Here is a 14775-nt window from a genome sequence, read left to right as displayed (position 1 = left end):
AAACCCAGTGCCTCATATATGCTAGGCAAATACTCTAAAACTGAGCTGCAACCCCAGTCCCCACTGTATTACCCTTTGTGTAGTATTGAGATAAGCATGCTATGTACTACTCATGTTGTAAGCACTCAATACTATTAGCTAAATGGTTGCTCCTAGTGATCCATCTAGAGAAGAGCCCTCAAACTTAAATAAGTCCAGAGTCTTGCTGTTCAAATTGTGGTTGTTGGCATAGCATTATCTCCATTAACTGGAATCTCATGAAAAATACAGAATCTCAGAATCTCTTTGAACTACTTAAGAGAAACCTCCATTTTGACAACAACTCAGATAATTCACATGCACATTGAGCCAGATGTTCATTAAGTGCTGAAACACAGATGAGGCATGACTGAGGCTAAAATGTGAGCTATCAGGAGTAAACACAGAAAGGAAATGGTTATCCTTCCCCTGATAATTGATACCCATTTATAGATCTTATCTTCCAAACTCCTGCCTTGTCCCTCACCGCACACACAATAGATAGATTTCCATCCATTTCCATCTATTTTGAGCTGAGATCTATATACTAAGATATCCTAGAGACAGTGTGTGTGTGTGTGTGTGTGTGTGTGTGTGTGTGTGTGTTGAGAACATCAAGGGTTCAATAATTGTTTCATGATGATGTTGTGTCACATGAAGCCTATAAGAAAAAGGAGGGGGCATTTGAATTTGGCTAAAGAGGATAGATAGGTGGGATTTCCTTAGGCTGAGCCAGGCAGCAAGGACATTCCTGGGAGAGGCAAGACAAGAGCAAAGGCCAGAGGCAGGAGAATTTGGGGCAGTTCCATGGACTCCTAAGTAATTAAGCTTGATGCAGCAGGGACAGCTGTCAGTAGGACTGAAACAGATACTTGACACCCGGGTCATGGAGGGCCTTGACTCCTGTTCAAGATTTTGAACTTGTTTTGAAGGTTAGGGGCAGCTACTCTGAAGGTGTTTATTGTATATGGTTGGGCATTATTCTTGTGCAGAAAGTCCAAGTTCTGAGGAAGAAGGGCCAGGTCCATTGCAGGTGGCCCCAGGTCCTTTGGTGCTGTAATTCTTGTCCTTCATAGTGGGCTGGACTTGGAGCTTGGCACACTGAAAGCTTTTAGTGAAATCATAATCAGGTTAGCTCATCTGTAAATGGCCCTACACTACTAACTTGGTCATTTTAGTATGGGCATCTAATGACCTTATCTGTTAGGTCTATGTTTGGCTCATGTGTGTCTGTACCACACATTTCCTAAGTCTGTTGGCACAGGATCACTGTATCCACCCCAAACTGGATCTCTAAAGACTCCATTTGGGGAAGGGACTTTTTTCCCCCCTGATGCTAAGGATCAAACCTAGGGCCTTGCTCGTGCTAGGTAAGAATACTGACACTGAGCTACATCCCCAACCTTAGGGAGGTGACTTTGAATAACTGCTTAATCTCCCTAATAGATGATCTACATTAGAGATCAACAAATTTAACATTGCTCCAAGGTGAAATGTAAAACAGACATGGGGAGAAGGAACCAGAAAAGATCTTAGATATCTCTTTCTCCCTCCCCTTCTCTAATTAGAGAAATGGGGGTAGACACTAGGGACTGGCCCATATACTATAGACCTATGACATAATCTCCAAAAACCTGTTTTAGATCATGTTTATTTTGCCTATCAGTGAAAAAGAAAGCAGAATAGAATTAAAAGCTTTAATAAAATCCAAACAGATTACAGCTGCCATTTTCTATCTGCCTATATGATCTTTCAGAAAAAATAAATCAGTTGCTCTAATCCAACTTATTCTTTCCCAAGCCCTACTTTTTCTTCTTTTTCTTCTACTATCTCATATTTCCTTTGTAGTTGCTAAGTGATTGTTCAATTTACCCCCAGCATCTTCTCAGATAATGGTATTAATGATCTATAATTATCAGAAGTCATCTTTTCCTTCTTTTGGAAAGATAGGCTAACCATTCCCTTCTTTTAATCTTTGAGTGTTTAATTATGCCCTATAGGATGATGTCAGAGGTAATAGCTGGTATCTTCAATCCCTGAAATATCCAAAACATCATAAGGTAAATGTCAAAAGGTTTCATGCATATATATGTATTCTTTGATCTTTTGTTTTAACAGTTCCACTTTTATGATCTTGCTATTGGTTCTGGAATTACAGGGCAACTTGCTTGAAATTCACCAAGCAAGACTCTGCCACATAAACATGGGTGTTGACATCCGCCCCCTCCCCCCAGTATTAGGGATCTAACCCAGCACCTCTGCATGCAAGTCTTCTACCATTAAGCTATGCCTCCAGCTCTGATGTGTTGATTTTGTTTTTAGAGTTTACCAGATGATTTTATTATGCAACCAGGAATGAGACCCATGGGTCTATCTAGCAGCAATTGGCAAGCAGTGTTAGGGCTTTTCAAAGGATGCTGTGGTACCTGACTGAGGGTAACCATCTCTTCTCATTTCCCCAGATGGTGCTCCTGGCCAGGTGTGAGGGGCACTGCAGCCAGGCATCACGCTCTGAGCCCTTGGTGTCCTTCAGCACTGTCCTCAAGCAGCCTTTCCGTTCTTCCTGTCACTGCTGCCGGCCCCAGACCTCGAAGCTGAAGGCTCTGCGGCTGCGCTGTTCCGGGGGCATGCGACTCACCGCCACCTACCGGTACATCCTCTCCTGTCACTGCGAGGAATGTAGCTCCTGAGACCTGCTGCGAGTGGCTGGGACAACCACAGAGGCAGTTCAAACATCCAGGAGAGGACTGGCAAGAAAAGAGTTAAGGCAAATAAAGATGCAGTCATTCCCAGGGGATTCTGCATATTCTAGTAATAAAGACTCAATGCGCTTCTTGACAGACAGCTACTCTGGGAACTTGTTTTCAGTTCCCATCTTCTTTCCCTGGTACATTTTCTTTTGGTTCCTTTTCAGATTCAGGCACTTCCCCTCTTGGCTCTAAATGCTGTTTGGGTTTCCAGCAATTCTGCATTAGTGGGAAAAAGTGGGGCCCCGTGCAAGAGTGTGTCAGGCTGTCACTGTTTGGTACATATTAGGGAAGAATTTGCTTTGGAAGGCAGGAAAGCTCAACTCTTCCTAGGACATCTTTCATTATATATATATATATATATATATTTTTTAATCTTGTCATTATGATCCAAGGTTGCCATGGCCACTAAAAGTTACCAATTTCAAATTCCAGACGCCAAGCATGTGGATATGTTTAACAAGGTTTACTCACAGACAGCTAACTGACATTAAAATAACTAACAAACAGATTCTGTCATGTGATGCTGGGACTCTTGACAGCTCTAATTGTTATTCAGAAGCAACTTTGGGGAGGTAAAGGTGGCATAAAAATTTGTCACTTTAAGGCTCTTGTGGATAAATTATGATAAAATTTTGTAAGGGAGCAAACTTTTAAAGACTTGCACAGATATGGATCCTGCACTGACTTTGGAAAAGGCATATATGTACTAGTGGCATGGAGAAGGCACTGTACTCATGCATGCAAATTAGACAACCAAGTCTGAATCTATTTGTGGGTGTGCTATAGCTTTAACCATGTTGCGGGCATCATTCTTTAACGTCCACTTATCCATGCGAGACTGGTTGCCATAATGGTGGCCTGGCTCATCTTCTGAACATTTGGTTTGAATATATTTTGGTCATTGAGGCTCAAATTTTGAGTTATTCCCATGTTTTGAAATAAAAAGAGAATACTTTCAAAAATCTGGCTGTGTAAGTATTGTTTTTCTTGTTTCTTTCTTTTCAATGTTGTATGGTGATGTGGATTGTAAGATTCATGTACCTGGTGCTTGGCCATATCCTTTAATATGGAAGGAAGGTCCAAAAAAGAGGGAGATGTGATTCCAGAGTGAATGGTGGACACAGTTTTAAAACATCAGAGTATTAAGGTTGTGAGGGCTTAAGAAATTTGGCTAGTGTCAAAATTTAGCCTGTTGAAGGAAGACAAAATCTGGTGCATTCTGACATCCTTAGATGCTATGGAGAGAAACAGAGAAGCCACCTCCTTTTTGATCTCAGAAGGCAATAGTATCTCTAAGTGAATCTAAAGAGTGAGCAGGAGGACACAAACAATAGTTTCTGTGCCATTGACAGTCCAGTGCTCTGAATGCAATATTGTTACTGAGCATTACAAGAATACTCATAATTCTAGGTATCTTAATTCTAGGTATCTTAATACTGACCCAGACTTGGCAACTTGGTTTCCGAGGCAACCTTGACACCATGCTGTCCTGGTTAACCAGAGATGACAGTGCTTCCCACTGTTAGCACTGCTAACCTGTGAATTACTTTTCCTGTAGAGATGATGATTTTGTATGCTCTTTGGCACCACTTTCACACATTTTTTTTTAGAAAGCCAGCAGGGTTAAATTTGTATTTGTGACTTTGAAACAGAATGAAACTAATGCTATCCAACCTTGACCTTGATTTTAACTTTCATGGTTATGGAGCCAGCCAGTCCAATAAATTGGAGGTTCTCCCTATTCTGAAAGCAAATGTGAAATAACAATTTGGACCATTACGTGGAGAGAAATTTTGTCATATAAATAACTAAATTCAATACTGAAGTTAAATTGTTATAATCCTTAACTGATAATGAAAGTATTAACTGCTAGTTGCATTTATAGCTATTCTTTCATGTTGCTAATCAAAAAGTGAAAACAATAATTCGAGCTTTAAACTGTCTCTTCTTGGCTTTGAAGTCTCATTTTTGCCTTTGGACTCTGTAAGATATACCCCCCCCCAAACTCCAGTCTTGATTGCCTTCCTACTAATTTGGTACTGGAGGGGTGAGTTATATGACTCATATCTTCCAAATTCTCCAGAAGCCATAGAAAATGATCTTTTCAAATACCATTACATGGTCTATTGTCAAAACTTCTACCATGGAAATGAGCAGAATATGCTTGGAGTATTAGAGGACACGGGACAGTAGTATTTTAAGGGCTAGTAGAAGGCATCCAGTATCTTCTCTCCCTAAATGTATGAACAACTGGAGGCCTGAAGAAATCCAGGAACTTGCAGAGAGTCACATATTTAGTCTTGAAACTGGAACTAAAGCCTAGGCTCCCTATTCCCCATAGCCATGGATGTTTCCCCCTCACCAGCCAAGAGTCTCACTCCTTTTTGGATCTTGGATGCTGAATAGGGTTAATGGGCTGGAAAAGAGTGTACCAAGATACGGTAAAATTCAGTGGCAGCATACAAAAGCTGAGAGAGAGGAAAAGGAGTTACATTTCCCCCCAAAGACCCCAAAATAGCCCTGGGAACTGAGAGAATCCAGACATTATTGGATATTAAGTTACTATGGAATCTGTATTATATCTTTTAAAAATTAAACATATTTAGCCTTATTTTAGTGTTTATCCCTAAGGATTCAGAAAGAACTAAATGAAAACATTGATCAGTTACAAGCACTATTCCCAGAATGCCTAAAAAATGTTCACTTGCCTTCTCCATTACTATGCATGAAAAGAGGAAAATTACAATGCTATAATCTTTGTAGCTTACATTTTAGAAATTCATATAATTCATAATGATGGAGGAAAAGCCTCCTGTCACCTGACCTTATTGTAATCATTTATAAGCATTTAATAATAATGAGTTACTTCTGCAGTAGAAGATAAAGAGGTTTATAAACTTAATTGATTTTCTTGAGCTCCCAGTTTCCCAGAACAATCTCTTAAATCTTATGTATGTAGTAAGTTCTCAAACTTTGTCCAGAAATTCAGAATGAAGAACAAATCAACCTTTTTTGATCCTAAGGAAATAGTTGTTGAATTTATTCTAAACTCAAATGTTTACTAATTCACCCAATACATTATTTTGTATTAAGTAGAGCAGAGGATTTGGGCTAGGGGATTGTTGGAGTAAGTGAGTTTGTTCATTGTGACTTGGAAGAAGTATGGATTTACTTTTAATTACTTCTTGTGTTAGTTTTACATTGCTGTGATAAAATACCTGAGAAAAATAACTGAAAGGAGGAAAATTTTATTTTAGCTCATGGTTTCAGAGATTTCAGTCCATGGTCAGGAAAATTCATTGCTTTGGGCCTGAGGCAAGGCAAAGCATCATGGTGATGGGCATGGTGGAACAAAGCAGCTCGTGTCATGGTAGTCAGGAATCAGAGTGGAGGAGAAAGGGACCAGGGACAAGACATAGTCCCCAAGGACCTGCTACCTTCAACTTGGTCCTCTGGCCTACAATTTCCATCACCTCCCAATAACTTGTTCAGCTATGAATCCATTAATGAATCAATCCACTGATGAGAGTAGAGCCCTCATGATTCAATCATTTACCAAAAGCCCTACCTCTGACCATTGCTGCATTGAGAACAAAGTCTTCAACACATGAGCCTTTGGAGGACATTCCAGATCCAAACTACAACATTACTTCCAGGCTCCATTGAAACATGCTTCCTTGAGCAAAAGAGCTGCCTAAAATGGATCACCAAATGTGTATGGAGGTTGAAAGGGTTAGTGGTGGGGCGTTGGAGGAAAGAGTTAGATAAAAAAGGGAAGTCATATTCTACTGAAGTTGCCTTCTTTGTGATTCCAGATCACAAGCACATCCTAATGGATAGACACACCTATTCCCTTCAGAACAAAGAAGCTCGAGTCCCGTTAAATCCCAGGAAGAGCTCTTTGCTCAGTAATGTCTGTTTCTGTGTGCAAGAGGTACCCAGCCACACTTCCTGAAGAACAACATTTTATAAGAAAATGACATCACATGCTAACAATTCAATGTGAGAACTTTTTGCATTCCTCCATGTCCTCATTGTATTAATAACATGTTTTGGTCCCTTTTACCCCAAGTCTATAAGAGCATAGCCTTGTTTCTTTAATTCAATGGTAAATGTGATTTGAAATGTCTCATTCACTAAGGTTATTCTGTGTCCTCAAATACCAAAACATCTTATCACATGGTAGAGAGACTATTTTAAATTGGTTGACTATGGTGAACATAGAGCTGCACCAACCAGTTGTCCCTGAAAGGGAAAGATTTGTTGCCTCAGTTGTCAACCCCTTCAGGGACTACCTTAGCTGTCAGGAGTCACTTTGCCCAAGGACATACTTCCCAAGGGGGGGGGGGTTCATGTTTGGTACTTGATGAAGGCCCAGGTTGTAAAGGGCTCGCTCTCTTAATCCAGTGGGGGGTGATTCTTATGAATATTGCTTACTCCAGAATTGTCCACATGGTTGGCTGAGGCCCTTTTGCCTTGGAGACTGCTGCACAAACTCTATCTCAGTGTCAAGTCCTGAGAATTGAGCCTGTGACAACAACTTTATTGGCCTGTAAAAGGAAAAAAAAAGTATATTATTTTCAGATCTAAGCTGTCCAGTCTCCTTGTGTGACCCATAATATTGAAGGGTTCAAATCATTGTTTTGCTTTCCTTTAAATGCAAGGTTTAAAAATATGTGCCAATACCTACTATGTATCAGTAAGATACTAAATGCTAAAGATACTGGGATGAGAAATCATAGCCTTGTTTTTAATATGCACATAGGCTAGAAAGAATGAGAGATGACTTATAATAAGTGCAATGGTAATATACGAGATAATCTACAAAAAATAATCTGGGTGCCTGGATTTAATGCAGTCATTTTAATGTAAAGAGATATGACTTTAATAATAACATTAACACTTATACAGTACTAGCACTGATAATATCTCATTTGGTTCTCAAAATATCCTTATGGCCAAAGTTAATTATTACAGAACTTCACAGATAAGAAACTAGAGTTCATCTTCTGGCTTCAAAGTCTGTGCTTTCTTTGCTAGTCCCCAAACTTTCATTTTTCTTTCTTTCTTTTTTTTTGTTTTACTTCACATGGCTTTATTTTATTATTTTTAATGTTTTTATTACTGCATTATAGTTATACATAATATTGGGGCTCATCTTGAAATAATCATACATGTGTAGAATATAATTTGCTCCATATCAGTCCCTAGTACTTCCTCATTCCCTCCCCTCCTTTCCTGTTCTCCTTCCTCTACTCTACTGGTCTTCCTTCTCTTTATTTATAGTTTTTTTTTTTAAATTAGTGCTTTATAGATATGCATAAAGGTGAAATTCACTGTGATATATTAATACTCATACATAGCATAATTTGTTTAATATCATTCCACTGTTTATCCCTTTCCCCATCCCTCCTCCTTCCCCTTTAGTTCCCTTTATCTATTCCACCGATCTTTCTATTTTCATGGGACACTCCCTGCCAACACACTTTTCCCCTGTTATTTTGGTTTAGCTTCCCACATATGAGAGAAAACATTTGACTGACACTTTATGATTGTACATATTTATGGGGCAACAATTTGATGTTTCAATACATATATACATTGTGTAATGATCAAATCAGCATAGTTAGCATATTCAACACTTCATGCATTTATCATTTCTTTGCTGTGAGAATATTAAAAAATAACTTTTTTTCCTAGCTCTTTTAAACTATATAACACCTTCTTGTTAACTATAGACACCTCACTATGAAATAGAACATCAGGACTTATTCTTCCTATCTACTTGTAATTTTATACCCACTGACTGACCTCTCTGTATGCTCCTGCTCCCATCCCCTCTCCAATCTCTTGTCACTGTTCTACTCTTTATTTCTATATGAACAACTGTTTTTAGTTTCCACTTATGATTCTTTTTCCATTTGCTAAAGCATGTGGACAAAAAGGAAAGGCCCACGAAACGATCTTATGTTGTTATCTGTCAGTTCTCATTAACAAACTATGATCTCCGAATGCAAGGAGAATTTTGACACAACATATGGGATCTTGACCCAACAGAACTTTATAAAATATACTACCATATTTCAGGGAAAGATTGTCACAGATTTTATGGCATTTTTTTTTTTTTTTGCAAAAAATAGGAGGCAACTGCTATGTGAAACTTTTTTAAAAATTGTGTCAGTGTTACTTAAAAATAATTTGTTACTAAACTGTCTTTGGTACAATATCAGGATGTACAGAATACCCATGAACATACATTAAAGTGGTAGTAATGATTATGCAGTGAAATATGATATTCTACCATGAATTTCTGAAGAAAAAGGGTCCTAAATTACATATGATTTTGTGAGTTTAACACTATCAAATTTTGCTGCAATCTTTTGAATGACTTCAATGTTCTAGAGTTACAATATGTATAATGTAAATGTTTTAGCTAAAACTTGTTGAGAGTTAGACATGGGTCACTAGAAGCAGTTTAATTTGTGTTGCCTGTAATCATCATCATCATCATCATCATCACCATCATTATCATTGTTAACCCAGATTATATAATGAAACAGACATATGCTTAGTACTTTCTCTGCTTTATCTCATTTAATCTTTTCAACATATAGTATGAGTAAATGTTTATGATTCTAAATCACTCTGGCTTTTATTTTGTATCTTAGAGCTCTTCATTATCTTCCAAATGATCAACAAAACTAATATTGTCATTATTATCATAAAGTGTAGATAAAATATTGTTCACACATATGTGTTGTGGAAATAAATTTAAAGAGGTAAGTTCTCTCCTTGTAAGGGCTAACATTCTAAACCCTGCTTGTAGTTTTAAATAACTAAATTCTTCACAATGTGTTCTCTTTGAGTTTTGGTCTCCTCTAGCAGTGTGGTTTTTTCCATAATCCTAATATATCCAATTGTTTCCCCTTTTGCATTGGGACTGTCTCCTTCTTCCCTTATTAGGTTCCACAACTCTGTTTGCAATTCATGGCTCTTTAGGTAGTTGCTTTTTTTTTTTTCTTTTTTTTTTTTAAGAGAGAGTGAGAGAGGAGAGAGAGAGAGAGAGAGAGAGAGAGAGAGAGAGAGAGAGAGAATTTTTTTAATATTTATTTTCAGTTCTCGGCGGACACAACATCTTTGTTGGTATGTGGTGCTGAGGATCGAACCCAGGCCGCACGCATGCCAGGCGAGCGCGCTACCGCTTGAGCCACATCCCCAGCCCCCTAGGTAGTTGCTTTTGCTGGTTTGAAAGGGAACACAAAAGGCATGTAGTTCAACTCTAATTTTATACAAGTTTCTTACTCTTCTGTGTCCTGACTTCCCAACCAGTGCTTACCTCATTGACCCATGCTATCTTCTTGATTATTCTTTTGAGTTTTTTTTTTTTTGGGGGGGGGTGCTGGGGATTGAACCCAGAACCTTATGCATGCAAGGCAAGCACTCTACCAACTGAGCTATATCCTCAGCTCCATCTTCTTGATTATTCTTGCATGACAGTTTCCTATGGACAACACAATGATTCTTTACTGTTGTTGCTATTGCTGAAGCCAAAATGCTGTGTGAATCTGACTCTTTGTCCACTCTTACCTGCCAATTCATAATGTTCATTATTATATGTCAAGAGCACAAATTATAGAGTCAGACTGCCTTTGTTCACAGTTTATTAGCACTGCTGTTTATTAGCCATGTGACTATGAGAAGGTATTCAGCCTCCGTGTGCTCAGATGTCACTTCTGTAAGGCAGGGATGAGAATAATATGCATATACTTTATGGTGCTATTTTGAAAAATGAGTTAATACATAATGTTTAGAGACCCAGAACGATGCCTGGCACCTGATAAACACTCCTGAGTATTAGCTATTATTTCCATTTATGCACTCATAGCTCAGGTAAGTTGTAACTTCACAAATACAGCTTTGATTAAGCTGAATATTATTCTTTCTCCAATTTTTTCCCAGCAAAAACTATGCATTCTTGAGATTTCTTGTTCTATTACTTTACAATAAAAAAGTTTTCATTTTTTAAAAGTTGGAGTATTATATTAATAGAAAAAAATTAGAAGTTGTTGTTATTTTATAGCTTAAATTTTAGTTTGTGTATTCTGTCTTCAAGTTGCATTCAAACTAAAGACAGAATATATCTATGAGGTCATTTTATGTGCCCACCTACCTTCCTAAATCAGGTTTAGATTGCAACAACTAAATCAATGAAATGTGCAAGTTCTTAATATCAGGAAATCCCCTGCCCCTGTACTGGGGATAGAATCCAGGGCCTTGCACAAACTAAGCCCTATATTACTCCTAAGTGAATGTATGACCTTTGCTTCTTTCCATCATCCAATTATTCTCAAAAACACTCCTTCCCCCCTTAACAATTCCTCCTAAAGTTAGGAGGTAGTAATCCTCTTCTAAGTATGTCCTGGTGATACCGCTGTTGACCGGTGACGAGTCCTTGCTTCCCCGATGTTGAAGAATAACACCAAAGAAGCACGCCGAGGCAAGGTCAGAGGAGAAATTAGAAGTTTATTAAAGGACAGCAGAAAAGACTTCTCCCGGAGGAAGAAGGGGACCCAAGAGGTGGAATCCATGGAAGTGCGGTTGTCTCCCCTTTTTGTAGTTTTGGTGATGGAATGTAGGTGTGAAGGGTTAGGACACAGGTGGGCCAAACGGGCAGGAAGGACTTTTGGGATGGGCTTATCACTTCTCTGGGATGGGCTATCTCCAAATCTGTTGGGGGCTGTTTCTTTGAGGTGGACTTTGGCCTAGGGCCTTTTTGGGACTTCATTAACATTCCATGAGTTGTCCTGTGTTTTCCCTGAGTCATTCCCAGCATGGCCTCCATTTTAGATTTCACTTGATATTAGACCCGATTTACCTAACTACACTCACTACCTAACTTTAAATCTGGCTTCACTGGTAGTGATCTTGAAGGACCCCAGCCCCATAACCTAAGGCCCGATTATGAAAAGTAGAAAGTATGCAGTAAACAGGTGAGCTCACCACATAACCAGTTGAGAAAGGGCACCCTGCCCACATCACAGGACATGCTTGAGCAAACTGGGATCGATGAGCGGGAACAGGGAGGAAACAAAATGTAAACCTGTGAGATTTATGAGTTTTTCGGGAACCTATTGTGAAAAACAAGTTTACCCTTTAAGTGACCTGTACGCTGGATTCAAAGGGACCAGTGAGACACCTGTTACTGTGCTAGGCGGGAAACAACTCCTTTTTCCTATAAAAGATCTGTACCCCAAAGCCCGGGTGTGCCAGTTCACCAAAGCTTCGGCTGAGGTTTTGCTGTGCACCCGCAGGCGCCTGTGTATTAATAAACTTGCCTCTTGCTTTTGCAGCCAGTGTGACGCTAGTTCTCTTTTGGACGGGGGATTTGAGGGTCTGAGGGTCTTTCAATCTGATAGAAGACCCCCATGAAGATTAATTTTTTGGTCAATTTTAAACTTAAGAACACTAAAGGGTCAAGGATTATATGTTCTATCCCAAGAAAAGGAGGATTATAGTAAATAGTACAAGTTAATACATCTGATTCCTTACATTAATTTCCATTTTTCCAAAATAGTACAAGTATTGATTAGCACAATCTATACACTTTCTAAAAACAGCATAATTATTGATTAGCACAGTTTAATGTCTCTTATTCATTTGTCTCTTTCATTAATTCCCATTTTTCCAAATAGCAGCCATTCATTCAGAGCCAGCAACCTTTGTAGTAAGTCTGTGGTTTGAACAAAGGGTAAAATATCAAATTAAAATTGAAAAATTATAATTTTGTATTACTTAAGTCAGTGCTGCCTAATAGAAATGCTATAGTAGGTTCATATATCATATTGTTACCGCTGTTGGCTGGTGACGAGTCCTTGCTTCCCCGATGTTGAAGAAGAAGCACACCGAGGCAAGGTCAGAGTAGAAATTAGAAGTTTATTAAAGGACAGCAGAAAAGACTTCTCCCGGAGGAAGAAGGGGACCCAAGAGGTGGAATCCGTGGAAGTGCGGTTGTTTCCTCTTTTTATAGTTTTGGTGATGGAATGTAGGTTGGAAGGCCCAAGGGGTGGGACACAGGTGGGCCAAAGAAGTAATCTGGTCAGGAAGGATTTCATTAACACTTCTTTGGGATGGACTTTGGCCTAGGGCCTTTTCAGGACTTCATTAACATTCCATGAGTTGTCCTGTGTTTCCGGAATCATTCCCAGCATGGCCTCCATTTCAGATTTCACTCGGTATTAGACCCGATTTACCTAACTACACTGACTACCTAATTTTAAATCTGGCTTCAATATTAAACTTCCTAATAGCCATATTTCAAAAACCCCAAACTAGTAGGTAAAATTAATGTTGACATATTTTGCTTTATCTTAAATATTATCATTTTTAACATGTGATCAATATGAGAAGTTATTAATTAATTAGACAGTTTAGAGTCTATTTTTCATATTAAGTCTTTGAAATCTGGTGTGTATTTTACATTCACAGGGCACATTAATATACAGAACTACAAAAATGGTGTTATTAATGGATAATTATGATTGTAATACATTCCATTATTGTCACGTATGTAAGAAATAAAAGAAAAAAAGAAATATATATATTTTTTAGATTTTAGGAATGTATCAAAATTAGTGGGAAACAAGGGCAGATTTGATGCACAAGTCTAAGAACAAGAGCAAAGAGGATTGGCCTGTAAAGTATGGATGAACCAGGTTAGAATTTTGGTAAGCAATAGTTATTTGAATGTATCAGACACTTGATCACCAATGTGATTCGGCCCATAAATTCCCTCAGATTCAGGAAACCAAAATATACCCCCAAGCTCTGTCACTAACCAACCTAGTGAGGCCAAGATAATCACTTAGACTTTTTATTTCTTAGTTTCTTAGAAGAGACTGTGAAGTTCTCTTCTTATATATGCTTTTTGTGTACACACACACACACACACACACACACACCTCCTCTAATGCTTACCTGGTCTCAAGTTAAAGTGCTTTTTAAAAGTTTTGTTTAAATATGTTCCTATTTTATTTTAATCACTAAGAAACCTTATGTTTTCATTTATTGTATTTTTCTGTTTTTCCTTTTCTTCTTTTCAATGGTTGTGCTTGGGGCTGGAGATGTAGCTCTGTGGTAGAGAATGCACTTAGCATACATGAGGGCCTGGGTTCAATCAAAAAATATGTCAAGGGTTGTGCATGGATGATATTTTAGATACATGATGATAAATGGGAGTGACCTAATAATCTCATTAAAATTTTGCTTTGACCAATCTCAGGACATAGTTATCCATATTATATTGCATAGTATAGAATTGCTGATAATGCATCATTCATTTTTTAAAAAATTGAGAGTGGTATATTTTATAGAAAATGTATTACATTTCTCCTTCTCTATTCCTCTTAGCTCAGTCTTCCTTTCTCTTCCCACAAAGACCACAAGTAGTCAGGCATGGTAGTGAGCTCCTGTGATCCCAACTACTCAAGAGGCCAAGACAAGAAGATTGCAAATTCAAGGGCAATTTAGGCAATTTAGGAAGACCCTGTCTCAAAATAAAATCTTAAAAACCGGACTGAGGGGGCTAGGATTGTGACTCAGTGGTAGAGCGCTTGCCTAGCACCTGTAAGGCACTGGGTTTGATTCTCAGTACCACATATAAATAAGTAAATAAAATAAAGGTTCATCAAAAACTCATAAAAAATATTTTTTTAAAAAGGAATGAAGGTGTAGTTCAGTGGTAGAACACTTGCATAACATGATTAAGGCACTGGGTTCCATCCCTTGTACTGCAAAAACAAAACAGAGCAAAAAACAAAGGCCCCATTAGCAGATGGATGTGGGGGTTGGGTGTGACTCAGCAGTGGGTGTGTTAGCCTTCCCTTTGTTTTTCTGTATTGAGGCCCTAGAAATAAGGTCCTGGAAATAATTTGAGGAAAAAAAAAGAGATACAACCTATTAGGCAGAGTGCTCATTCATAATTAAGCTGCTTAGTTGCAGGGCCATCAAA

The 14775-nt window shown here is 38.4% G+C and overlaps 2 protein-coding genes across 7 annotated transcripts in view; one reads left to right on the top strand and one right to left on the bottom strand.

Moving 5' to 3' along the window:
- NDP (norrin cystine knot growth factor NDP) overlaps positions 1-3688 on the top strand; it is a 34326-nt gene extending 30638 nt beyond the window's left edge. The window contains exon 3 of the mRNA XM_081276827.1: positions 2481-3688. Within this exon, the coding sequence (XP_081132953.1) occupies positions 2481-2708 (228 nt within the window). The 3' untranslated portion in view covers positions 2709-3688. The remainder of the gene's footprint in view (positions 1-2480) is intronic.
- Positions 1-14775, bottom strand: part of LOC308638858 (uncharacterized protein) — a 547213-nt gene that overhangs the window by 84774 nt on the left and 447664 nt on the right. The window lies entirely within an intron of this gene.

Source organism: Spermophilus citellus, assembly GCF_964194105.1.
Source record: "Spermophilus citellus genome assembly, chromosome: X".
NCBI lineage: Eukaryota > Metazoa > Chordata > Mammalia > Rodentia > Sciuridae > Spermophilus > Spermophilus citellus.
Note: the sequence above shows the minus strand (reverse complement) of the source record. Positions and strands in the feature narration are given on the sequence as shown.